At 50.4% G+C, this 23,764-nt stretch overlaps 2 protein-coding genes across 4 annotated transcripts; one reads left to right on the forward strand and one right to left on the reverse strand.

The window, feature by feature from the left end:
* The first annotated feature begins 36 nt into the window (after nucleotides 1–36).
* On the forward strand, nucleotides 37–4,926 carry LOC122382917 (28S ribosomal protein S22, mitochondrial-like). Its single transcript, XM_043368861.1, has 7 exons — nucleotides 37–301; nucleotides 645–811; nucleotides 1,147–1,311; nucleotides 1,812–1,955; nucleotides 2,256–2,485; nucleotides 3,355–3,550; nucleotides 4,189–4,926. Exons 1-7 carry the CDS (start codon nucleotides 235–237, stop codon nucleotides 4,312–4,314), a joined length of 1,095 nt encoding a protein of 364 aa, XP_043224796.1. The 5' UTR covers nucleotides 37–234; the 3' UTR covers nucleotides 4,315–4,926.
* A 327-nt stretch (nucleotides 4,927–5,253) lies between these two features.
* On the reverse strand, nucleotides 5,254–22,838 carry LOC122382916 (RNA-binding protein 48-like). 3 transcript variants are annotated; one of them, XR_006256747.1, is made up of 9 exons: nucleotides 22,690–22,836; nucleotides 22,194–22,318; nucleotides 15,337–15,527; nucleotides 14,910–15,050; nucleotides 13,888–14,142; nucleotides 13,062–13,191; nucleotides 12,140–12,310; nucleotides 7,404–7,476; nucleotides 5,254–5,994 (listed from the first exon to the last, which is right to left on the reverse strand). XR_006256747.1 is itself a non-coding variant. In XM_043368860.1 (7 exons), the coding sequence occupies exons 2-7, from the start codon at nucleotides 22,305–22,307 to the stop codon at nucleotides 12,251–12,253; spliced, it is 891 nt and encodes a 296-aa protein (XP_043224795.1). In that variant the 5' UTR covers nucleotides 22,308–22,318; nucleotides 22,690–22,836; the 3' UTR covers nucleotides 11,691–12,250. The 3 variants fall into 3 exon arrangements, 2 of the variants coding, with proteins under 2 accessions (XP_043224795.1, XP_043224794.1); XM_043368860.1 differs by lacking the exons at nucleotides 5,254–5,994; nucleotides 7,404–7,476 and having other exon boundaries at nucleotides 11,691–12,310; XM_043368859.1 differs by lacking the exons at nucleotides 5,254–5,994; nucleotides 7,404–7,476; nucleotides 12,140–12,310; ... (2 more) ...; nucleotides 14,910–15,050; nucleotides 15,337–15,527 and adding an exon at nucleotides 16,043–18,192 and having other exon boundaries at nucleotides 22,690–22,838.
* Between the last annotated feature and the right edge of the window lie 926 nt (nucleotides 22,839–23,764).

Below are 23,764 nucleotides of genomic sequence, written 5' to 3' on the forward strand. Positions count from 1 at the left end.
AACACGACGCACTGCATACGTCTCCAAAAGTGTACACTAAAGTTGCCAAGGGAAGTTGAACTGAAGTGCACTGAAGCGTTGGAGTTTTGATTTGCTTTCGGACTCTCGCGGATTATATTTACGCTAATGCGTCATGGTACTGTTTTTAATTTTCTGTGCATAATTGTCTTCCAGCCTTGCCCCTGCCATAATTTACAAGGAAGGACGTAAACCACCCGGATATTTGCAGACGATATGGCATTTCGCAGGCTATTGAGCTTCAGTCATGTTGGCAATAATTTTTGTCGAAAATATTGTCAAGGTAAGTAGTTATACAAATTTACTGAATAATGTGGTGGGGGCGTTTGTTGTAGTTTTCAGTAACTTGAGGACTAAGATAACAATGAAGAATCTGTTTGCGACAATTGTAAATCAGGTTTCACACCTCTCATTCTGATTCTTGGACTGTTTTAACTGGGAAAGCGTGCTTTCACCACGCGGAGTCCAACACTAAGAACTGAGCTATGGGACCGGTTTTTAGGGCTTCTACAACAAGCTCTGCTTGATAGAGGCTTTGAATTATGAAATCATTATTAACTTATAATAATTTAACAGGGTTTAGGTTTAAAGGTTTATATTTATAAGCTTTCATTTTATGTTCACAGGGGTAGCCAGCCGAGATCCTTCACTGTATTTCTTCAGCAGCAGAGTCCAAGAACTTCTTTTTCAGCTGAATGACAGGCAACATGATCTGGTTTTCAAGCCCAGAAAGCTGGGTCAGAAGCTAGAGGCTCCCCAGTATGTGTTCATGACTGATGAAGATCTTGACAAGGTCAGACATTCTTTTAGGTCCTTTCCTGTGCTGGATTTAATATTTTGTATGAAACTATTTTCATTTTAGTGTTATTTTGAATGGGCTTCATCCTAAAAACTTGTGTCAACCTTGATCATTGCTGCTCAGGGTTTTCTTTTTTAAGTGCTTTGTGATTTTGAAAGTGCAACTTGAAAAGGAGGATAATCAGGTGCTGGATTTACCAGCATAGTTTCATTTGATGACTTAAGCTGCACCCACTTTCACTCATCACTCTTGTCATGAACATTCAGCAATAATATTCCTTATTTAGCTTCCAGTATCCTCTAACCACTTTCCACTTCTTTTCCCAACAGGAGCGCCGTCGGATCGAGCAGCGTCTCCGCGAGAAGCTCCAGGTACCGCCCGTACTGGGCCCTCGGAAACCCATCGAACGGGTCCTGGCCAAAGACCCGCGACTAGAAGGGCTGCACGACTCCAAGCTGGTCTGCATTGATATCTCGCCAGATCTATCCGATAGGGTGAGACTCGAATTCAGCGGAGATCAGCGAATATTTTCTTATGAGTGTCAGATTGCACATTTTTTTCGAATAAATTTTATTGGCCGTTTATTATAAATATAATTAGGCGAGTTTCATTATGCTCTCCGGAAAAGAATTAACCTGGTCTGTACTCCTACCGCAGCTCAGTTGGTAGAGCATCGAAAACCGAGTGCTGAGACCCGAGTTTGAGTCACCCCGGCCCGTGCGAGACTTTTTACGGCGGTACTCTGTAGCTGGTGTGAGCGAGAACTGAGAAGCCACAGGTTTGAAACCACTTGAGTGGAATGAACCGTGTCCGGCTTTGATGGGAGCGTTAAACCTTGTCATCCAAAGTTTCCCGATTTTCTTAAAATGATCGTGACGATTTTGGATCATCGCCGTTTTCCAAATTATGCCTGTTGGCGTTTAGCGGTTTGTTCTAGTGCTACAAATGCACCCATACCAGTCTCTGACCACTATTGCCTCTCGTGCCATTACAGAAGCGGATGATCACCGTGCGAGAGCCGGACGGTACGCTGCGGACGGCCAACTGGAATGAGCGGGGCCGCATCAACCAGATCTTCCTGCCGGTCGACGGACGCACCGTCACCATGCCGAAAATGTTCGAGGAGCCTCATCTGACGGTGCGTTACGGATGCTGAACATTGACGGCCGCGTTTTCAAAGCAGCTCTCCTTTGAAATGGTGGACGAATTCGTACGCCAGTCATTATATTCGTATATGTTAAAGTAGTAAGTGCAGTTAACTGCTTGGGGCATATTCTTGCAGTAATTGTTATTCAATTATTACGTTTCCGTGAAGGAAACGGTTACGCAACCGGTGCATCATGTATCACTTCTACTATACCCCATAGCCGTCTTTTTCGCTGTACAGAGGGGCTCACTCTAGCTGAACTGTCTGTCTGATCGGCGTTCTCTCTTCCAGGAGTGCCTGGACCGAGAGGAGTACGTCTCCGTTCTGGACCGTGCCTGCGTCCAGTTCGAGCCCGACGACCCGGACTATATCCGAGTCACCAGCGCCACCTATGACCACGTGGACGCTGCCCGACTCTACGAGCGCCTGCAGAGCACCCGGCACTTTGGTGCGCTGGCCTTCTACCTGACCTGGCACAGGCGCATCGACAACCTTCTCCTCTACTTCATCCAGCTTGAAAAGTTAGTGGATGAGAGATTTCGGGGCGCTGATTTGTCTGTTACAGAATGCGTGGTTGGTGTTTTTTATCATCTCAGTTCTAATTTATATTTGAATTCAGAGTAAGAACTCCAGTGTTGGCGTGCCGTAGTTTGTTGCAGGCTGGACGCTAATGCCTAATGGATGTTACATTCATGAGCATTTGGCGTGCAGCCCTCGTTATCCATCATAAAGGCACTATTTCTGTTCAGTGAATTGACACATACCGTTTACTGTGGTCTTGAACCGGAGCGTGGGTCTGTGACCGAAAAGTAGCCGAACTGCCCCACCTACCGGTGACAAAGTTTGCGAGACGGCCGTCTGAGAAATGCTCCGGTCGATAACAGAAGTTTATCAAAGTTTGGGCCGTAGCACACGGTGGCTGAGCCATTGCGTCCGTGACGCTGATTGGGTTTCAAAGAGCTGGACCTCGACCGTGCTTCTGCTGTCATCTTGCTTTAATTGATGACCTTTTTTGTTCAAGGAATTATGTTCACGTCAGCCTAAGACGTTGTACCGGTGTAAAATAAAGAATGTGCACACTTTTCTTTTTAGGGTGCAAGGACTGCTATGCAATCAGCAGAACATGATCCAAATGCTCGTGACCAAATGCTCTTATTTGTCAGTGTTAGTGGGCCAGTGGCTGAATGTGACGCTGCTGTTCGATTAACCAATGTATCGTGTTCCACGTTAGCTGCGAAATGAAATACGAGATGCATTTTCATTTCAAGTTTCTGAGATTATACCCGTTTCTCTGACTGGCGGAACATCTGCAGAAACCAGACTGTTGTACATCGGGAACCGTCCTATCAAATACCGGCTACGATTTGACGTTTAACTCGCCTTTTGCCAGGTTGGACCAAGCAGTGAAACTCATCCATCTGTATCGGTTACTGCGATCGGCGGAGCCAATCAGCGATCAGGCTCCGCCCACCAGGCAGGAATCCAGCCAATCAGACGGCTACTCGTCATCGTCCGAGTCTGGCTCCGAGTCTGAGTCATCGTCCTCGGACTCGGACTCTGAAGGAGTCCAACTGGACATAATTCGGGTGAGTCTGACATTTAGAGCGAAGCATGCCGTCGCATTCTGTTGTGAACTTCACGCTAAGTTATGGTGAGGCTTGTTGAATTTCATATTAGGTGCTCGTCGTTTCCCTACGGAGGCGAATATGAATATAACTGCATTGAAGTGCCACGGCGAATTCGCAGTATAACCGAATTGAAATTAATGTAGCACACATTTTCGTGCCAAGCCTCAATCAGCATACCGCGCCGTAGTTTCTCAGACAATGCCATTAGCAAGTAATGGGCGTGCCGATACCAACATGTGCTCTTTCCCACGACCTGCGACAGTTTCTTTATTTTCTTTTGCCGACATTTCCACGGCTTCGCCACAAAAACGGGATCCGGATGTCCGGCTACCTAATTAACATTGTAACCATAAATCGAACAGTACTGGCACGCGATTATGTAATGTGGTGTCATAGGGCATTATCAAAACGTATTGTTATACCATACGCCATATCCAGATCCTCCAGATCCAGACTCTTCCCTTTTGTCGATTTTCCCAAAACCTTACTAAAAACTGTAGTGTAGCTTTGCTTTTGTATTCTTTGCCCACGGGTCCCGGCGTTCTTCCTCACTGCCTCTTGCACCCAACTGACGTATTTCTCCCTTCCCTCCTTAGGATTACATTGAGAACGCGTCGGTGAAGCGACCGGTGCTGGAGCTGGCGCTGCAGAATTTCCAGCACCTCTCGGCCGAGCGGCGACGGGTGGAACGGGAACAGCGCAGAGCCGACGGCAGGCAGTGACCTGACCTGAGCTGACATCGGGTGAATGTCGGGTCGGACGGGCCCCGAACTCCGGAGACGGACCGGTGGGATGGCCCCCTGACCCTAGTATTTGTGAGAAACTGAAGGTGAGACAGTTGCTAAACAGAGCAGGCGATATTTGTTGTGTGGAGCTGGTCCTACGTTTGCCGGACTGAGACCATCAATGGGTCAATTTTGTGAAGAGAAGCGTGAAATGGCATGTATGTGCTCCATTTATAGTGTCTTTAGTCAGACTTGTTGGCGCAGAATCGCAGTCTCCTCGAATTAGTCGCGAAGCTGTGGTTTTCGTTGTCTTCATTTTACTGTGTTCAATCGGGCACAGCTTTTTTGATAATATCGTTTGTAATTTTGATGCGTTTTATTGTCGTTTCCGCCTTTAATATAAAAAACGGTAAAGGAGAACCGGTCAACAAAATTTACATCGAGCCGAACTCGAGCTTCATAACAAGTTATATTGGCCGCCATTCGTGCGTGCTCCGTGCCACTTGTCCAATGATTGTGTTCGGGGTTGAACCTGAGCGTGATAGTGTCCGTAGCAAAATACTGAAGCGACTTCGCAATGAAATACAGGATGTCTGGACGGAAATGCCATTAAGCTCTATGTTGCATGGTGGGACGCGATGCCATCTGATTTATGACAAGCTTAGTGCTTCAATAACAGAAGCGCAATGCTATGCTACATTTATAGTGTTCCCTTGTGACAACAAGGCTCGCTGGATAATTTAGCAGTTTGCAAGACAATATCCCGGTCGGTTCGAAAGGTGGCTTGTGTTGACGGGAATTATGGTCTGTTGGAGAATTTCGAAACTTGTTTGAATATGCTCGGGGCGATATTGTCTAGGCTGGCAGTCACGAACTAATAACAAACTTTAACTTTGGGACGAATCTGGTCGCCTCGGGCCGAAGGACGCACATCACAAGATAGTATCCGCCATATATTCTTACTAGGAAAGTGCGGCATGCTTAGGCGTACCAATATCGTTGATCCAGAGATCGGCTCTTTTGAAGAGACAGTCCCACACAAATGTGGTGAAAATAGCCTAATTACTCCCGTAGTCACATTATTGAGCGATAGTGTGAAATAAGAAGTTTCGCCTACCATTGTGCAACGTGCAATGTACATGCATGTTATATTACGAGTACAGCAGGGGAGTTGCATCTCTCTTGTCAACTAAGTTGGAAAGACACTTAATGACTCAAGATGATCAAATCCTCAATTCCAGATCAACTTAAAAGTTAAACATCAACCAATGATTACGTACATTCTGAGTCTGACGGTAAGCTCTGTATCTCATCTGGACCGGTAACATTTCATCGCCAGGACCATTTCATTACATTTCAGGCTCGATAGGTATTTAACAAAATCGTGGCCTGTGTGATTCTTAGTTACCGTCCCAGCTGTAGTCACATCTTACACATCATCACCAACACTCAGCGCGAAACAGCCCACCCCCAGCGACCGGCGCTGTGCATTCTTGACATTCTTGCCCTCAACAGCTCAATCGTCGTCACTCTCGTCGTCATACACCTCGTCGATGTAGCCGCCGCGTCCGAACGGCGGACTGCGCTCGTAGTCGACGTCCCGGGCGCCGTCTCTGAGATGCGCCGCCCGTAGCGCATAGTCCTGCTGCAGCTGGTTCAGGAAGTCGTCCTCGTAATCTGACGGAGAGGAGAGAGCGGCGGTAAAAAGTTGCGGCAACTGTAAAGGATTGGGCAATGGGCGTGTCAGGTCACTCAGGTGTGCTGATTTTCGAAGGGATAGGTACCGGTTAAGAAACTCACAACTAAGTTCATACGTGTTCGGAATATTATAATCGCTGTGACTTTTTTGACGATCGATTAGTGAGGCACGATTTTATGTTTATGCGTTATTATCATGCTGCATTGCTGTTATCAGTCTCGCTGTCGCCTGCTAGGTTGACATAAGAACGAGCCTTCTTTCTGCATAGGTCGGTTACGAAGGGCTCCCTCTTGTTTGCCGCTGAGTTTGGCGTCCAGAGCTCTATTCGGTCGCTGTTTTTATATCAGCGTGCTGTCGGTTTTCCCCATATAAGGAAGTTATTGCTGGCGCTTCTTGGCCTCTCATTGGTCTAACGAATAGACCACTTGAATTCGACCAATGAGGAGCCGAGAAGTAGCAGCATGCTCGCAGCCTGCTGATAAATAAACGGAGCGCGAACAGAGCTCAGACTGTGTCTGTGAGTCGCCGGGCGCTACGCCCAGGAGACGCCAGACGCCGCATCCCTGCCTCCAGACTCGCGTTCGTGAGTCACCGCGTGCTACGTCCGGGACTCCGTCCGGGAGTCCGGGAGCCGCCCCCCCCCCTCCCGTCTGGGAGCCTCCAGACTGCGTCAGGAGCCTCGGGTGATCCCGGATTCGGGAGCCACCGGGCGCTGCATTCGGGAGTCGCCGGCCTCCGCGCCCGGGAGTCGCCGACCGATACTGGAGCCGAGAGAGCAGCTACCGACCAGGAAGTGTCTGGGCGCGGGGCGGACCTCCCCCGGCCGCGCGGCGATCGATAGAGGTGATTACTCCGGTGTTTGTGTGCCCGGCGGCTACTGCGTGTCCGCGGGCTCGGGAGACTGGACAGTGCTGCGGTCAGCAGGCAGCGCTCGGCAGCGGGAAGTCCGGTATTGATTAACCGGGAGCACACCGTATCAATTTCCAATCAGTGTGGCAAATGGAAGTTAGGTGTTGCTTAATGGGGCTTTTAGTGATACGCAGCAGCGCAGTAAAGCCTAACCACTTTCCCTGACCCTTGTCATACCAACGTGGGAGTCAGACGGCTCGGGGGGGGGGGGGGGGGCGCAGTGATGGACACGACATGGAACAGCTTCATAAATACATGACGAGGTGGCGGGTGCAGTGGTGGGAGCCAGGACAGCCGGAGCGTACTCAAGAGTGCTACTCTGTTCCAAGCCTCACCCCACCGGCCGTGGACTGGGCACATTGCAGCCCGTTGGTCCAGGATAAGGTATATTGCAGCCCACCGCCCCGGATACTGGGTATATTGCAGCCCGCCGCCCTGGAGGCTGGGTATATTGCAGCCCGCATCGACCGATACCCACCTCCTGCATCGTCCACGTCGTATTGAGCGCTGGCGCCGCCCAGCAGGGCGAGAGCCGCCAGCACCATAGCCGCCTGAAAACGAACGCCACGCGCCGAGTCATTTGACGGGAAAATGCCGAGCGAGACAGCGAGGTCGGTGGTGACCGCGGCTCGCCAACCGATCGCCCCAGATACTGCGGCAATCGACTGGGCGATGTTGGGGCGATCGGTCGGGGTATGGTGTGAATTCAGAGATATTTAATGAATGACATGAATAGGGTAAGGTGCCTAATTAGCGACCCTTTCCGATTTGCGACCTACCTCCCTACATAAAAACTGGCAGGAGAAAACGGGGTAAAAACATCGTCAAAAGGTCAGCCATACTTTGGTTATCAAATTAAATTATTTTCCGGTCGTCGATGTTTCTGGTGGGACGTTTCAGGTGAGTTTAAATAAAAATGACGAGTTTCTTACCCAAAATGTGTGTGTTTGGGCCCTCTCTGACGAAAAGCGATGCACATTAGGATGATGCACCTTTTTTATTCTTAATCGACATTCCTTTTTTAATTGATTGCCGTTTCCCCATAGTGAATCGCTCAACTGTGCACAGCATGGCGGTTAAAAATGTGTCGCAACTCATATTTCCTATTTGCGCCTGACATGGTCGCAAATAGCTCCAGAAGGGAAAGAAAGGGGAAAAGAGAGAAATGAAAATGAGGTGTTGCTGAGGCTTGCAATGTGTGGCAGGGGATGCCAAATGTCGTCACCGACTGCAGGGGTGCCGAATTCAGCGCGCACCTCGAATATCATACAAGACAGCCCGCAAAATTTGGGTTTCCGCCTTCTTTTCGCCTTCGGTGCATCACGTGATCAGTTTTTACTTACGTAAATGTGTTGGATAAACGTTCCTGTTCGAGTGATTGAGTGCTTTGCGTATAGGTTACCTTTTTGAGATCATATTTCATCTTTTCAAGCGTCACATTTTTATGCCATTTTTAATATGGGGAAACCCATAGACTTATTAGCGACCCTCCCCGGTCGCTAATCGGGAAGAGTTCCCTATTAGCGTTTTTTGCAATGGTTTGCCAAAATGCTCACTACAAATAAGTTAGTGACTATTTGGGCAGAAAATGACTATATTTTAATAGAAAAATGAACGATCTCTCCGAAAATCAAGCCAGTAACACAGTGGCGCCTACAGAGCGTGAGCAATGACGGTTCAAATTAAGGGGGTCGCTAATTAGGCACCTTACCCTAGACCTTGAAGAAAATGGGGCGAGTAATACATTTCATAATGCGCAATGGGCAGTAACATCACACAGCGCGTGTAAATGGCAAGCATGTGGGAGCCATTAGCAAAATTACTGTCGTCGAGCTACCGAAATGCATTTGGAGAATGGCCACTGATCATCCTGATAGCTGAATGACCCTGGCTAGTGGCTCTCCATGTGCGCATTTAACGACGGTTAGTTCTATAATGTATGAGGGCTACATGAAACAACGGTATTACAACACGTTTACTGGCAGGTTGTATGATTGTTTCATAACCAACCACCATAAATTAGCGCAACTTGCAAAGGCATCGTTAACCCTGTTAGTGGCAGGGGGGGTTGTTTTCATCCACCCCTCAGGTTTTTCGGGAATATCTCCGAAACCGCTGAAGCTACGATGCTGAAATTTTCTGACTTTTCCTAAAACTAAATTGGGCCCATTCCCTGAAAATTTCAAGTTCATAACTTTACCAGGGGCGGCTCCAGAGCACTGGGAATTGGGGGGTCCTATTCGTGAAGCGAGTCATTTGGGCGAAGATCACGATGCTGCACCAGTTTTACGAACAGTGAATGAAAGGTATCATGTGATAACATATACAGTTACTGTGCATCCTCTTTTGACACGTTTTTGCTATAATAGGCGGATCCAGGCGTCCAAAAAGGGGGGTTATGTTTTACCTCCCAACATAGGTGCCCTGACACCGCCTATGCATGACCAATACAATTGTAGTCGTTCTCTCATAAGAAAATTGTAACATAACAAGACCATTACCACCCTTTTTAGAAACAGTACCAACAAAAACCTTATTAACTATACTTTTTGTGTACCCCCAATCTCAATGATCTGTATCCGCCTATGATTTTTGAAAATGCATATTTTTAGGATCCATGTGAATTCCTGGTTCATTCTCTATCGATCGGCAAAAGTTGCGTTAAGATTGGTTCAGAAACCTGGCCGTGATAAACAGTCTAAAATGTATCTGCAATTTGCCCGTTTTTACCCCCCCTCTACCCCCCTATTGACATTTTTTGATTTTTATTTTTTAGAAATGTAGATCACGTTGAGCGAAATCGAATGCCGTTTGAATTTTGAAAATCGGCCCGTTAGATCTCGAGATATCAAGGGGGGGGGGTCGTAAAAAGCCCCCCCCCCCCTGCCACTAATAGGGGTAGCCAGGAGCCTGCCACTAATAGGGTTAAGCACACACATACACAAATCCACACATATCCGCACCACGGCATTTCGTGTCGGTACTGTTTCCTCAGGTACTTTTAGTTCACAAACTTACCACCAAAGTAGCCTTCATCCTTCAGCGCTGTCTTCTCCTCAGCTCTTTTGTAGCCCTCTCCTCGCTCTTCCTTCCGTACACCCTGTCCACTGCCACCCTACGGTCTATCCCAGACTGCGCCCTACTCCAGGCTCCAACCAGCGCCTATCGACTACCTCTACCCCTCAGTGAGTCGCTCCTACCGCCCTCTGACCCGCCGTCTGTCCGTCTGCCGGCTCCGTCGGCTCGTAGCGCCGTCGGTGGCCACGATTCTAGCTCCGTCGGTGGCGACGTTTCTCCGTCGGCGGCGCAGGCCCAGCCGCGTCGGCAACAGGTTCTGGTCTGGTCCGACGGAAGGGAAGGGTAGGCTAATGATGATGGAATATAATAAGTTTGGAGGAAGATAATGGTGCTGGCTGGCTAAAACCAATGTTTAAGTGGAATAGGTATGTCGAACAGCCGCACTCAGTGCTAAATTGATCGCATCCGGCTTTGCGAGACATGCTTTTGCTTCTGAACCTCACGAAAACCTGGTGAATTCCCCATCACTTGATGGCAAGTCCTGGACGTCAAGCCCGTTTACTGTGGGCTTCCCCCTAGTCGGCTCGTCCATCTAAAAGGTCAAACTAAAATGGAAATGTGCAAACGGGGAAATTGTGTCTGGTTGCTAAGGAGACCGTCTCACCGACTCCCGGTATAACGTATGAAATTGCCTGCCATGGGTTGCAAATGGGCTATTGGGGTGACGAGGGTATTCATGCCTCGTACTCAACATTCGCAATGCAGATGGAAATTCAGTAAGTGGTCCATCATGCCGCTTGGGACTGAATGGGTTCTACGATTCGTTCAATAGCAATTGAACGTGAACGGAATCGAATAGAATGTCGGTATTTCAATTTGAACTGAGATGACGTAGTTTCCTGATAAAAACAGTGTTATAATGAGGATGTTTGATTCGTTGTTTGCTCACTTTTTACACAAAACACTACGAAATGGAACGCCCTTGATCAAATACAATCACAATCATAATGTGACATGCCCAAGGCTGCTATCGGGTAATGCCCTGGCAGGGCTGTATGTAGAAAACCGATAGGTCCTGCGAGGGTTACTAGAAGTAATGACGTCCACGACAGTGCGCAATCAGCTACATTTAGAAAGCATACAAGAAACGAATACTTGTCCGATAGATTACCATAATTGCTCGTGTCAATAGGAGTCGCAGCGGTCTATGAACGGGGCCATTACCGTCTAAAGATGGCCACACCGTGACAGCACCAAACGTCCACGAAGAGCCATCGACCCAATATCCTACAGATGGCATTTCACACAATTACACGGAATGAAACTTCAAACAAATTAGCAGAACGTCAATTTGTTACTGTCACCCTTCCCTCCATTCTTAGAACACGGTGGCTCTACAAACTGTTGCCATATGGGAGCAGCTTGTACCGTTTCAATTCGATGATTAGTGAATGCCTTGAGAAAATATGGAAAAACTCGTATATTGCGTCAATTCTTCAATATTTCTCAGCGCCAATCGCACAGCGATCATCGAATAGTTCACTCAATGGAACGTATCATACAACGGACACGATCTATTGATAAAATGTCTGGCCCAATACTGTTCCCCTAGACATCCGTCGATCACTAATGGTAGCGGTCCGGGGCGAAGGCCGTGTATCAGTGTCATACCACACGCACCACTGACTGCCATCACAAATGTCGCCAATCAGTGGTCGATATCGTTCGAGAATACCAAAACACGCAAGGCACGCAAACGCATACTGATGTGAGGCAGATTCCTGGAATTGTGCTGACCGCCAAAATGAGAGGCCGGGGCGAGGACGGAGTGGTGTCAGCCCGTGGGACTAGCGCGAGTGTAGTGTTATTATAGTCGTTACATTCAACGTGTAACAGTCAGTGGTACCCGCTATACGATTGATTTGTGCCCCAAAGCGATGACTTGTGGCTCAAAGCGACATTAGAAACGAGCTTAAGCCTCGTCATATGTTAGGGTAACTCATGATCATAAAGTTAGGGCAACCGGATCACTGATACCAAAAATAATGGAATCCAAAAGCAGCCACCGGATGCTTTCCAGCCGCGTTTATCGGAGCATATTGAATCTGCGTTCCTCTGGTAGCAAAAATATCGCAGAGCTTCGCCACGCTCAAACTCTTCAAAAACATCACACGCCAGCCGTGCCGGTGAGCTCACCTAAGAGATCAATACCGCCGGTACAGCTCAGCTGCGACACCGCCAGAAGCTGTGGGACGGTGCCGTAAGGCGCAGGACGGACGCGGGCGGTAGACTGACGGCCTCGCAGGGTTATGCATCGCCGGGGTCCTCGTCACAGCGCCGCCTCTTCTCGATAGAATGTAGCACCGCCTGTGAAAACAGATGTGGTTTGAATAATGAAAAGGACCTCTAATTAAACTGCTGGGGGCTTAGTTCGAGAAAGATGCTTGACTTAAAGATGCAAACACTCCAAAACTCCCAATATGAGTCCCCGAGCTGAGTCCCAGTAATGAGGCTGCCACAGCGAACATTTGTAAAAATGTCGTGATAGCGCTTTGTTAAAGGAAAATACAGCATTGCCGTTAGCCCGTCGCTCTACTTAGCTCAATACCGCTTCAATTATACATGGTATTCCCTGAAGCTGCGTTTGTCATATATTTCTGAGTGCAGTTCTATCGACCCTGTCTGAGTTGAAAGCGTCGGACCCGAGGGACTCAATCTGCCAAAAACATTCCATTTGCAGCGGCCGACGCACGCACTCTGAACAGTAAACAGCCGCTAAAATGCTATCAACTGAATCTACTATGGAAACAGATTCAGCGTGCAATAGACCTCCGCATAACTGGGACTGACGGCAATCTTTGCATTTATTGCATATTTTATTTGTCAGCTCTCTGCATCAGGCTATCTCCAACAACACCCATAGGAAGTGCAAAGCTTATGATATGTTGTGTTGCAATCCGATAAAAAACTGCCCGGACCTTTGCCTTCAACTACGATTGACCGCGACAAGCCGTCCCATGAGCCTTCCGTTCGTTACTTGCCGGATCTTGGATCCATTCCTACCTATTGGATTCGTTACCTGTTGGATCTTGCATCTGTTACCTATTGGATTCGTTACCTGTTGGATCTGCTCGCGCACCATACGCAGCCGGTCGGTCGTCCGTTCCATCAGACTCTGCTCGGCCGAGGAACTGCTACTGCTAGTCTCGGCTGGCTGGTTTGGCTGCTGCTCCGGTGTCTCGTGTATTCTGGAATAGACAAAACTTCAGGATCACGTGACATGATAGGACTGTAGTTCTGAGAGATTGTACTAAGTAAGGACTAGTACGTGAAACGGAACAAAAAAAGAGGGCCGGGTTTCTGTAAAACTACCGTCTCGAGTGTCTGAAACAAAACAATGTCTTATTCCGTTTCGGCCACTTTTTCTATGAAATATCCACGCATCGGATTTTGTTCGTGTTCTTCTGCCTTTCCTCGGTTTGTATTTTTAGCACCTCATCTCGTGTACTTAACTGGGATAAGACTTGTTCAAAATTAACAACAAAGTCGGATTCGGACGAGTTTGCAGCAGCACGGCTTAGTTTTACATCCCGGTAGCGCATCAGACTCGAACACTACTTATGTAAACTTATATAAACTTCGCAAGATCACTCGTTCTGTTGAGTTAGGTCATGTTTGCTCTAGCTAATGAGAAAACTTTGATCATTAGAAAACGAGACTTAAATGCTCGTTGGACACGCCACAACTACCTCGCCGTCCATTTCATACCGTCGTTCACGGTCACAAAATGCCGCCATTGATAGGTATCGAACGAATCGACAAGCGGTCAACTGCGTAGTAGCGGCTGTGTCAAGTGCCATGCGGGGCGTTATTTTAGCCGGCAGAGGACATCAACGCCCATCCTACTACCAACAGCCAACGAGTGACTCGCCGTCGCTACTCACCTTTTCCGTTTGAAGACGATCCGTTTCCGTGGCCGGTCAGGGGCGGTCGGGGGCTCCGGCTGCTCCGGCGGTGCCGTCTGCTGTGCTCCGCCGTCCGCCGCCGGGGGGGCCCACTCACCCGGCAGGGGCAGACAGGGTCCGATCAGGGGCCCGGGGGGCTCGGCAGCGAGCGGAGGGTCACCGGAGGGGCCCGGGTCGGCTTCAGGTGGCGGTACGGCCGCCGTCCTCTCTCCCGGTCTCCGACCACCCCGACCTCTGTGGGAGGGTCCCGGGGTTAGACGCAGTATATCGAGCGGGCGTGGACCGTGAGTGCTGGCCAGCCAAGCGTTCTGAACTATACAAAGGGCGATGATCAAAGTCATCAACACGATGATAGGCTATAAGCGGGTATTTCCAAGAAGTAGGGACTCGACGTAGACCTAATACAGGATGTACTGTATCCCGCGTCAGGTCACAATTCGATTACAAAGACGAAATGAACCAATTAGTTTCGTTCCAGAAAACAGTGGCGAGCAATTATAGACCTATTGATCTCTCACCAACAGTCTGGGTGCTCAGCTGAGCAAGAAAGAGCCAAACGATGCCCTATCGCGAGGTATAAATCAGAAAAAACGTACTGACGCAAATCAAGTGTAAATGGTCACAAATTATAATTGGAACATGTCACAGGTTCGGACGTCATTATTGTAAATGGCAGCTGTGTGAGTTGCATTTTCCACGAGAATGTCCTCATTACTTTACACGACCTACAATATGCACCGCATGCCTTCTGACACTCGAGAAATTGCGGATGTCTTTGCTACGTACAGTGAATTGCATGAAAAATTCACGTGTCCAATACAGCACGAAGATATCGCAATTCGAATTCATAGAAAACAATGAGCCTTGAGACTGCGACGCTTTGCAGTGTCATTTTAGTGACGAGACTACATAACAGGTCTGTACCACCTCTACCTCCACTTCATCCATATCCCTTCCCCATTCCTCCAGCACTCTGTAAAATGATCTCTCCTCTACCCCACCTGGCCAGTCCGTTTCGGTAGTAGAGTCGCCTCCAGCGCAGTTTGTCGGCCGTCTCCTCCAGAGTCTCCAGCTCAGGAGCGTAGCACGCCTTCAGGTGGGTACCGAAGAAGCTGAGGTCATCCAGCTGCACTTTGGCAAACCTGGGGAGCAGGAAACAGTCAGCGGTTGTTGGAGGAAAAAAACTTAATACTGAAAAGAAAGAACTCGTAAAAACGACTTGTGCGATTCCTAATTGGATGTAGCTGATGTAATCATGACTCCAAGACAAATATGATTTTTAAAAATGATCATTCAAAAATCACAGATGTGTCTTGATTCCCAAGCCACTAAACCTTATATTATCGTGGATATCCGGTGCTGTTATCATTATTGCCGCCGCACAAACAGCCCGACCCCACACCGTACAAGTCAGTCCCTCTCCCATACCTGGCGGCCGCCATCCGTTTGTACTGGACATGGTACACCTTGGTGAACCGTTCCGTCTCATAGTCATCCACGGGTCCGAACTGAGCCAGCGGGCCGAACCGCTGGCACAGCGCCGCCAGCTCGTCAGCAATGTTCAGAGAGCTGACATTCCGCAGCAGGAGGTGCCGCGACTCGTCAGCGACCGTGTACACCTGTGAGAGGGGTGAGGGTGTGAATTCACACCTGGGGGAGAGTCAGGAGTGAAGATACACATCGGGAAGGGGTCAGGGTGAATGTGCACCTGGGGGAGGTTTCAGGGAAGAATGTACACCACTGGAAATGGTAAGGGGTAAATGTACGCTTGGGTTAATAATCACCTGAGGAGGGGATTCAGGGGTGAAAACATGGTTGGGGATAGGGGTGAGGGCTCCGGTAAGTGTATGACTGTGAGAGGTCAAGACGTGTAAATATACACTTCCGGAACGAATTCGAAGAGTAAATGAGCACCCGTCTGTGTGAGAAGGCGAATGTACGGTTGCCTCTTGTGTGTGGAGCGGGGTCGGATGACAAATGCCAGAGACAACAAACGGTACAACCAATGTTGCTGGCCTGGCTGGTATGTGACCTATTTATCGCTGTCCACTGTGGCAAGACAATAAATAAACATTTTTGTCTACATCTGAGTAATATCTTAAAACCATCACGGGTACCAGGAAAAAACAACAGCTTGATTTCAAAATGTATTTTCTAGAAAAGTGCATTGCAATCGGGCTCAGCTAGAGCATACTAGCATGATGAATGGGTAACAACGTTTGCTGGAGTCCATAGCGTGAATGTGACGCACCATTTGTGACGCATTCCAACGGAGTAACCGGAGACATACACGTACAAACGTGCAAAAAAAATCGCATAAAAAGAACGTGCAACCAGAATCGTCAATGAGTAATGACGGCCTGAGTACAAAACATATCACGTCCTCGCCGTAGATAAACAGTCAAAAGCGCTTGTAAGTCACTGGAACCAGCCGACTCCCCGCCATTCTGCTGCCCTGTCTCCATTACTCAGTCGACTTCCACTTCATGATCGCTCTCCCCTTCCTAACCTGACACTCGCCCCTCCCCTGCTCTCCCTCAGTCCACCTCCATTTCGTTGTCACTCTCCCCATCCTCCTCTGCCCGCTTCCAGACACACACCATGTTGTTATGCGTCACGCCTACAACATACTGTTCGTCCTCACTCAGACACACGCGGTTCATCAGAATCGGAAAACGGTGAAGCGGCACTTTCCTCGCACGGGACAGCTCTTCGTCCTGGGGTCGCGGCCAGCACAGCGTGTTCACAGGCTCACCGCTAGAGGCGCCACTGTCACGCCAGTTCCACATCCAGATGGCGCCCTTGTCATCACCGGCGGCTAGTAGGTTAGTGCCGGCTCCTAACCCCAGGTAGCTTTCTGTGGTGTCACTCCAGCGGAGTACTCGGCACGGCGCGGGGATGAGATCCACGCGAATAGGAGCTCGTTCACCTTCCTGAGGCGGCTCGAGGTCTGACAATGACCACACGTACACACAACCACGAGAAGCACACTTCACCGCCACTTTCTCCGTCCCCAGAAGGGTAATCGCGTCCACAAACTCCTCATCCCCTTCACTGGCGCCTGCGGGAGGCTCTGGGAGCTTGTACCGCACCTCCCGCGGCTGCCGCTCACCCCTCACCACATCTAGTGTCAGCTCCCAGCCGCTGAGACCGCCCTCACACCCCGCCAGCAGCAGTTCGGCAGACGCGTGCACGGCCAGCGCCAGCGGCGGCGTGGCGGTCTCCAGTCGCAGCAGCTGATGCGGTTCAACCTTGTACAGCGGCGGTGCTGGTACGCCGACATCCCAGAGCGACACGGCACCGTTACCAGTGGCGGCCAGCAGCCAGCGCGAGCGGCGAGGGTGGAACACCAGCGCCGTCACCTCACAGCGCCCCGCCGGGCCCGGTGAGAACGTTGCGTACCAGGTCAGATTGTCCGGGTGGAGGAGGTACACACGACCGGTGCCGCCCACAGCGAGAATGGCGATCCGACGGGCACCGATCTCACTCAGTCGCAGCCGGCTCCAGGCGAGAGCGCTCAGTCGCTCGCTGATGTCCGGGTGGGAGAATTTCTTGAGCAGTTTCCCGGTCTGTACCTGTATCAGACAGACCGAGTTGCCGCCGCACGTGGCTACCACGTCCCCCACGTCTCCCCCGCCGCCTCCGGGCATGAACTTGCAGTCCCAGAGGTCTGTGTGGACGTCAGAAGGGTCACCGCGAGCCGAGTGGCAGCGAAGGAAGTGAGCGGGCTCGTATTTGGTCGACACTTCGTCATCAGCATCCCAGTCGAGGTTCGCGCCGTCACTGTAGTCAGCGGGGTCGTACTGGATGGGCGGCGGGGGCGCCTTGGGCTTGGCCGGAGGCTCAGGGCTGGCCTCTCGGTCGCCACTGAGGAGCCTCCGTCGGGCCGGGGTGCCGGGGGTCCCAGCTCCGACACCAGAGCTGCCGGTCTTCTTAGGAGTCGACCTAGTGGCAGGGGTCCCGCTCCCAGCTCCAGTATTAGTGTTCTTTTTCGGAGTCGATTTGGTGGCCGGAGTCCCGCTCCCACCTCCAGCGCTGGCTGTTTTTTTCGGAGTCGACTTGGCTTTCTTCGATGCCGAGCCGCCGCCGCTGGCCCTCTTGCGGCGGGCTTTGGTGTCCGAGCTCCGAGCGGCCGACGGTGTCCGCTCAGGCGAATCTGGTGACTCGGACAGTCGGAACCGGAGCGGCACACGGGCGCTGCGGCCGCTGCTGCGCCGTCCCTCCGCCGGACTGGTCGCCGCTGACGGAGCCGCTGAGGCCCGGGACGATCGCACCATGACGCCGCTTCAGAACACAGAAACAGACAGCCTCCGATCAGTTGGTGGCATCTTCCAGCCAGTACAAGTGGATAGAATAATTTGCAGTGTCCAGCTGTCAAATGTCAGGATTGCACAACATATGGGGGTAATGGATGGGGTTTAGGTGAAACACTGATGCCTTTCAGATTTGGAATGACAATGGAAATAAGTTTTCAATCATCATCAATTTATGGGCATTTCAAAGAAACTGCACCTATGGTTAGTTGCACCATAGTCTATTGGATTATCAAAGTTTAATGATTGAATAATTGGCATATAAATCTATGTGAATTCTTGTCAAACAGCTTAGAATAATGCTAGTTTTCTGTTCAGAAAATCAGGCAGACTTTACTTGGGTTGGACACAGTTTTGAGCTTCTTGGAGACACATCATCAAACCATGCTCTCATTTTTCAAAGCTTAAATGACAAAATTGCATATGTGTGCAGACACTGACAGCAAGTTATATACCTATGTTAGAATGAAAGGCAGTGACAAAATTATAGTATTTTCCTTTAAAAAGAATATGAAGAAGTGTTCACTTTACTAGTTCTTTTTATCACTAGGCATCTTATTTGATAACATGTTTCTGCAACACCCACTAAATTTACACTGTTTTGTTTTGTAAAGCATTATTTGTTAGGTATTCCTTCCTGAGGTTCAAGGGAGAGGTAAGGTAGGTGATTGGAAGATGACATTTACAATAATTAAATTGCTTTTATTTTATCTCAGTGTAGTGTGCTCCAATGCTGAAAAACAGAAACATGATTTTGGCAGGCTGTTAATTTAATCATGCCTTGGGAAATGCCAACTGCAAAGGTCATTCCACAAATATTGGTATTGTTATAGCAGGCGTCTCACATGCTGCCACCGGTTTGGGAAAAGTCGCTAGATTCGTCAGGTCTAGAGATATTTCTACCAAGTCGCTATATAGGGTAATCACATAGCGGTGATTTCAAAAACGGAGTCAGTTTTTTTCTGAGCTGGCGGGGGGGGGTTTGGGGGGGATTGCCCCCCCCCCTTGCCGATAGCTCGGGAACGGCTGAACGGAGCCAGGCTTGCAAGGCGTCGTTGGAAAGAGGTCGAGTAGATAAGCCTAATTAGTAATGCAAACTATCATCGGGATACTGGGGGGGGGGGGGGGGCGTAGGGGCGTATTGCCCCCTTGCCGATAGCTCGGGAACGGCTGATCGGAGCCAGGCTTGCAAGGCGGCGTTGGAAAGCGGTCGAGTAGACAAGCCTAATTAGTAATGCAAACTATCATCGGGATACTGGGGGGGGGGGGGCGTAGGGGGGATTGCCCCCCTTGCCGATAGCTCGGGAACGGCTGATCGGAGCCAGGCTTGCAAGGCGGCGTTGGAAAGCGGTCGAGTAGACAAGCCTAATTAGTAATGCAAACTATCATCGGAATACTGGGGGGCGTAGGGGGGGGGGGGATTGCCCCCCTTGCCGATAGCTCGGGAACGGCTGATCGGAGCCAGGCTTGCAAGGCGGCGTTGGAAAGCGGTCGAGTAGACAAGCCTAATTAGTAATTTGCAAACTATCATCGGGATACTGGGGGGGGGGGGGCGTAGGGGGGATTGCCCCCCTTGCCGATAGCTCGGGAACGGCTGATCGGAGCCAGGCTTGCAAGGCGGCGTTGGAAAGCGGTCGAGTAGACAAGCCTAATTAGTAATGCAAACTATCATCGGGATACGGGGGGGCGTAGGGGGGATTGCCCCCCTTGCCGATAGCTCGGGAACGGCTGATCGGAGCCAGGCTTGCAAGGCGGCGTTGGAAAGCGGTCGAGTAGACAAGCCTAATTAGTATTTGCAAACTATCATCGGGATACTGGGGGGGGGGGGCCTAGGGGGGATTGCCCCCCTTGCCGATAGCTCCGGAACGGCTGATCCGAGCCAGGCTTGAAAGGCGGCGTTGGAAAGCGGTCGAGTAGACAAGCCTAATTAGTAAAGCAAACTATCATCGGGATACTGGGGGGCGTAGGGGGGGGGGGATTGCCCCCCTTGCCGATAGCTCGGGAACGGCTGATCGGAGCCAGGCTTGCAAGGCGGCGTTGGAAAGCGGTCGAGTAGACAAGCCTAATTAGTAATGCAAACTATCATCGGGATACGGGGGGGCGTAGGGGGGGGGATTGCCCCCCTTGCCGAAAGCTCGGGAACGGCTGATCGGAGCCAGGCTTGCAAGGCGGCGTTGGAAAGCGGTCGAGTAGACAAGCCTAATTAGTAATTTGCAAACTATCAGCGGGATACTGGGGGGGGGGGGCGTAGGGGGATTGCCCCCCTTGCCGATAGCTCCGGAACGGCTGATCGGAGCCAGGCTTGCAAGGCAGCGTTGGAAAGCGGTCGAGTAGACAAGCCTAATTAGTAATGCAAACTTTCATCGGGATACTGGGGGGGGGGCGTAGGGGGGATTGCCCCCCTTGCCGATAGCTCGGGAACGGCTGATCGGAGCCATGACTTGTCTACTCGAACGCTTTCCAACGCCGCCTTGCAAGCCTGGCCCCGATCAGCCATTCCCGAGCTATCGGTCAAGGGCAACACCCCCCCCCCCCCACACACACACACACGCCCCCCCCCCAGTATCCCGATGATAGTATGCATTACTAATTAAGTAATTAGGCTTGTCTGCTCGAACGCTTTCCAACGCCGCCTTGCAAGCCTGGCTCAGATCAGCCGTTCCCGAGCTATCGGCAAGGGGGGCAATCCCCCCAAACGCACCCCCTTCCCCTAGTATCCCGATGATAGTGACTTGTCTACTCGAACGCTTTCCAACGCCGCCTTGCAAGCCTGGCTCCGATCAGCCGTTACCGAGCTATCGGTCAGGGGGGCAATCCCCCCAAACGCACCCCCCTAGTATCCCGATGATAGTGACTTGTCTACTCGAACGCTTTCCAACGCCGCCTTGCAAGCCTGGCCCCGATCAGCCGTTCCCGAGCTATCGGTCAAGGGCAACACCCCCCCCCCCCACACACACACACGCCCCCCCCCCCCCCAGTATCCCGATGATAGTATGCATTACTAATTAAGTAATTAGGCTTGTCTACTCGAACGCTTTCCAACGCCGCCTTGCAAGCCTGGCTCAGATCAGCCGTTCCCGAGCTATCGGCAAGGGGGGCAATCCCCAAACGCACCCCCCTTCCCCTAGTATCCCGATGATAGTGACTTGTCTACTCGAACGCTTTCCAACGCCGCCTTGCAAGCCTGGCTCCGATCAGCCGTTCCCGAGCTATCGGTCAGGGGGGCAATCCCCCCCAAACGCACCCCCCCTAGTATCCCGATGATAGTGACTTGTCTACTCGACCGCTTTCCAACGCCGCCTTGCAAGCCTGGCTCAGATCAGCCGTTCCCGAGCTATCGGCAAGGGGGCAATCCCCCCCAAACGCACCCCCCCTAGTATCCCGATGATAGTGACTTGTCTACTCGACCGCTTTCCAACGCCGCCTTGCAAGCCTGGCTCAGATCAGCCGTTCCCGAGCTATCGGCAAGGGGGCAATCCCCCCTACGCCCCCCCCCCCCAGTATCCCGATGATAGTTTGCATTACTAATTAGGCTTGACTACTCGACCGCTTTCCAACGCCGCCTTGCAAGCCTGGCTCCGATCAGCCGTTCCCGAGCTATCGGCAAGGGGGGCGATCCCCCCCTACGCACCCCCCAGTATCCCGATGATAGTTTGCATTACTAATTAGGCTTGTCTACTCGACCGCTTTCCAACGCCACCTTGCAAGCCTGGCTCCGATCAGCCGTTCCCGAGCTATCGGCAAGGGGGCAATCCCCCCCAAACGCCCCCCCCCCCGCCAGCTCAGAAAAAAACTGACTCCGTTTTTGAAATCACCGCTATGTGATTACCCTATATAGCGGCTTGGTAGAAATATCTCTAGACCTGACGAATCTAGCGACTTTTCCCAAACCGGTGGCAGCATGTGAGACGCCTGCTATCATAATACCCAAATATTTTACTGAATATATGTAATCAAAAATTCAGCCCTCACCTTTACTGCAGTAAGCTTTTTGCCTTGTCTATATTTTGCACGAGTCTCACACAGTGGCTCTTCCTCGTGATGCGGCAGCTTCACAATCTTCACAGGCTCATTGCTTTCCTCCATCAAATTACACACTGAAATGAAAACAAGCAATAACATCAATTTTTCAGCACTTACATTGGAAAATTAGATATCCTAATTGGTATGTGTTAATTGTTTCATTAATCATTATTCATTAAAAGTACCTAGGTAAATTGAATGGTTGAGTTGATATCGATCAACATCTGGCTCGTGGAAATAAAAATGTTTTATACCTTAACTAAGTAGAACTTAATAAGGTCTTCAATGAATGATAAAAATATAATTATGCATGCATTTTAAAAATATGGTGTTGCTGACATACAATATTCAATAATCCCATGATATTCGACTTTTACTTTACTTGTGATGCGATGCAATAACTGTCCCAACCACAAACGGACAAAGCTATGAGATAGGTACTTACATATTCAGGAACTTATATGTGCATGAAAGGTTTCGTACAGCTCTGCAAAAAAGAAGACAATTTTTAATTCAAACTTTCAACTGAAATCAAATGCGACTGAACGCAACTACCTACCTATCAAACAATCACGCTCTTTGCATTGTTATTGCGCGCGATAGGCGGGAAACTCAGATAAGTAGCAGTTGCGCTATACCTGTCTTACTTTTCATCAGATTACGACAACTAAATAAACATGGGCCATGACCAATGTTGAAAGCACGTTTACTGGTGCATTTTTTGTGCAAGATGTCTTCAATTGACGCTTTTTAAGTGCAATAAAATTAGTCACAAATAAATTAAACACTTTTTTTACTCTGTTTGCAGATGGTTTGCAGCATTCTGCAATATACCCCATGCAGCTGTATATCACGATTCGCGGACCGTTTCCAGTGCGATCACGTTGCCACTCACCACTCCCATAGGCTAGATGCGATGACTTCCAATAGCTGCAGCCCTCATTTCTAAAGCTCCTGCTCGACTATCTCAGATGACACAGAATGTCTAACTTCAGAATAATAGACCAGCATCCGAACCCTACGGTCACTGGGACACCGTCCATGGCCCCAACCAGTGTCACGCTGCGTCCCCGTTCCGCCCTGGCCTTTTGTCGCTGCGTCTGATCTCCATAACGCCGCGGGGTCGGGAAGGTCGGCGGGAGGTCGCAGGGCGGTGTCCCAAAGTCGCCGGTCGACACGGGACATGCTCCAGTTTGATACGCGTCGGGGACAGCCGGCGCGGCGTCCCTGAACGCGGCCGACCTCCGTCACCTCAGCCACAAACAGGGGGCGCGTCCCGCCGGTCCCGGCTCTGGGTCCGCGTGACCGAGCGCCGTCCGCGCCGTGGCTGTTTGTAATTCATGACGCTAATTACACCCTGCCCTGAGGACCGACGAGATGTCGTCAGTTACACGTGCATTGTGGCGGTCGGTCGGGCACGTGTCTTGCCGCCGCCGACTCAGTTCTGCCGTGTACGCACCCGAGTCATCCTACACGCGCCGCACTAGCAAGAGTTAAGAGACAAACGTTTTAGCTATACC

Source organism: Amphibalanus amphitrite, unplaced genomic scaffold, assembly GCF_019059575.1.
Source record: "Amphibalanus amphitrite isolate SeventyFive unplaced genomic scaffold, NRLGWU_Aamphi_draft 000150F_arrow, whole genome shotgun sequence".
NCBI classification, from domain to species: Eukaryota; Metazoa; Arthropoda; class Thecostraca; order Balanomorpha; family Balanidae; genus Amphibalanus; species Amphibalanus amphitrite.

Coding starts and splice junctions, on each gene's coding strand:
- LOC122382917 (XM_043368861.1), top strand. CDS start 235: ATGGCATTTCGCAGGCTATTGAGCTTCAGTCATGTTGGCAATAATTTT. Junction 1,312..1,811: donor CGCCAGATCTATCCGATAGG/GTGAGACTCGAA, acceptor GTGCCATTACAG/AAGCGGATGATCACCGTGCG. Junction 1,956..2,255: donor TCGAGGAGCCTCATCTGACG/GTGCGTTACGGA, acceptor TCTCTCTTCCAG/GAGTGCCTGGACCGAGAGGA.
- LOC122382916 (XM_043368859.1), bottom strand. CDS start 18,185: ATGGTGCGATCGTCCCGGGCCTCAGCGGCTCCGTCAGCGGCGACCAGT.